Source organism: Nicotiana attenuata, unplaced genomic scaffold (genome assembly GCF_001879085.1).
Source record: "Nicotiana attenuata strain UT unplaced genomic scaffold, NIATTr2, whole genome shotgun sequence".
In the NCBI taxonomy this organism is placed as follows: Eukaryota; Viridiplantae; Streptophyta; class Magnoliopsida; order Solanales; family Solanaceae; genus Nicotiana; species Nicotiana attenuata.
Window position 1 is genome coordinate 43,532 of NW_017674278.1, and position 2,194 is coordinate 45,725.

Genomic DNA, 2,194 nt, shown 5'->3' on the forward strand with positions numbered 1-2,194 from the left:
TTCTCACAACACCTCTATCCGTAACTTGTAGGTGCAACTCGACCAAATCTCTCAATCTCTAAGCACTCGCCCAAAGGGTGCTCTACCAAGTGATACAGTAGTAAACCCTAAGGGTGAGAATGATAATCATGTGATGGCGGTTACAACGCGAAGTGGGAGAGGCGGTGATGTGCATGCCTCAAGAGGAAATCAAGTTATGGTTGATGATAATGAGTTGCGGGATGATGATATACCTTTGGTGGTTGAGGATGTAGTTGAACCCAATGTGAACAATGATGTGCGGATTGATATTGATGAGGTTGAGGAGGAGAAACAAGACCGTGAACCCGTCTAGGGGACACGTGATTGATATGCCCGAGCCGGTGGTTCCCAAAGCCAAGGCACCCTTGCCTAGGCCCCCTCCGCTTTATCCTCAACGGTTGGCCAAGCAAAAGGGTGACAACCAATTCAATAAATTCATTGAGATGATGAAGAGTCTAACTATCAATGTGCCTTTGATGGAGGCACTTGAGCAAATGCCGGGGTACGCAAAGTTCATGAAGGATTTGGTTACGAAAAAGAGGTCAATGGAGTGTGAGGCAATCAAGATGACTCATCAAGTGAGCGCAATCGTACATTCTATGGCTCCAAAACTTGAGGACCCCGGAGCATTCACTATACCTTGTACCATCGGAAGTGCCAAATTTGCCAAAGCCCTTTGTGACTTGGGGCCGAGTATAAACTTAATGCCATATTTGGTCTTCAAGACCTTGGGAATTGGACAACCTCACCCAACTACAATGAGGCTCCAAATGGCGGATCGGTCAATGAAGCGGCCTTTGGGTATAATTGATGACGTCCTTGTCCGTGTTGATGAATTCATCTTGTCGGCCGACTTTGTTATATTGGATTGTGAAGTGGACTTTGAAGTCCCGATTATTCTTGTAAGACTTTTCCTAGCTACGGGTAAGGCTTTGGTTGATATTGAGGTGGGAGAGTTGAATTTCTGTGTTGGGGATGAGAAGGTAGTGTTCCATGTGTGCAAGTCCATGAGGCGACCAAATAGCAGCGAGGTGTGCTTGTTTGTGGACATTGTGACGACGGTGATAGTGGATGACACAAGTGCGATGATTAATGTTGAAGATCCATTTGAGGCCGTTCTTCTAAATATGGATGTCAATGATGATGCTGGGAGAGTGGAGTGCGTAAATGCATTGCATGGTATGGGTTCATATTCATATGAGCCTAGGAAGTTGTCCTTGGATCTTGAAAATTGCAAAACTCCACCAATTAAACCATCTATTGAGGAGCCGCCGGTGTTGGAGTTGAAGCCATTTCCTCCTCACCTCAGATATGAATTCTTGGGCTCTAATTGTACTTTGCCTGTTATTCTTTCATCTTGCTTAACTAACATGCAGGTTGACGCCACTTTGGCAGTTCTACAAAAGCGCAAGAAGGCGATTGGATGGACATTGGCCAATATTCGGGGTATAAGCCCCGCATTTTGCATGCATAAAATCATATTGGAAGAGGATGCGATGCCTTCACTTGAGTATCAAAGAAGACTAAATGAGGCAATGCAAGAAGTGGTAAAGAAAGAGGTTATCAAGTGGCTTGACGCCGGTGTGGTGTATCCCAGTTCTGACAGTTCATGGACTTCTCCGGTGCAATGTGTACCGAAGAAGGGCGGGACGACTGTTGTGACCAATGACAACAATGAGTTTATTCCTACTCGGACAGTGACGGGTTGGAGAGTTTGTATGGATTACCGGAAGCTTAACAAGGTGACTAGAAAAGATCATTTCCCGTTGCCGTTCCTTGACCAAATGCTTGATCGTCTTGCGGGTCGGGATTTATATTGCTTTTTGGATGGTTACTCGGGGTACAATCAAATTCTCATTGCCCCGGAGGACCAAGAGAAGACCACCTTTACATGTCCTTATGGCACATTCGCTTTCTCTAGAATGCCATTTGGATTGTGTAATGCTCCAGCGACCTTCCAACGTTGTATGATGGCTATTTTCACCGACACGGCGGAAGATATTTTGGAGGTTTTCATGGATGATTTTAGTGTGGTTGGGGATTCTTTTGAAGAGTGCTTGGGAAATTTGGATCGAGTGTTGGCCCGATGTGAAGACACGAACCTAGTTCTCAGTTGGGAAAAGTGCCATTTCATGGTAGAAGAGGGTATTGTGTTGGGTCACAAGATTTCGAA

The 2,194-nt window shown here is 45.4% G+C and overlaps 1 protein-coding gene across 1 annotated transcript; it reads left to right on the forward strand.

The window, feature by feature from the left end:
• Window positions 1-566: 566 nt before the first annotated feature.
• On the forward strand, window positions 567-1,402 carry LOC109218329. The gene is made up of 2 exons (XM_019382685.1): window positions 567-1,200; window positions 1,398-1,402. The coding sequence occupies exons 1-2, from the start codon at window positions 567-569 to the stop codon at window positions 1,400-1,402; spliced, it is 639 nt and encodes a 212-aa protein (XP_019238230.1).
• Window positions 1,403-2,194: the final 792 nt, after the last annotated feature.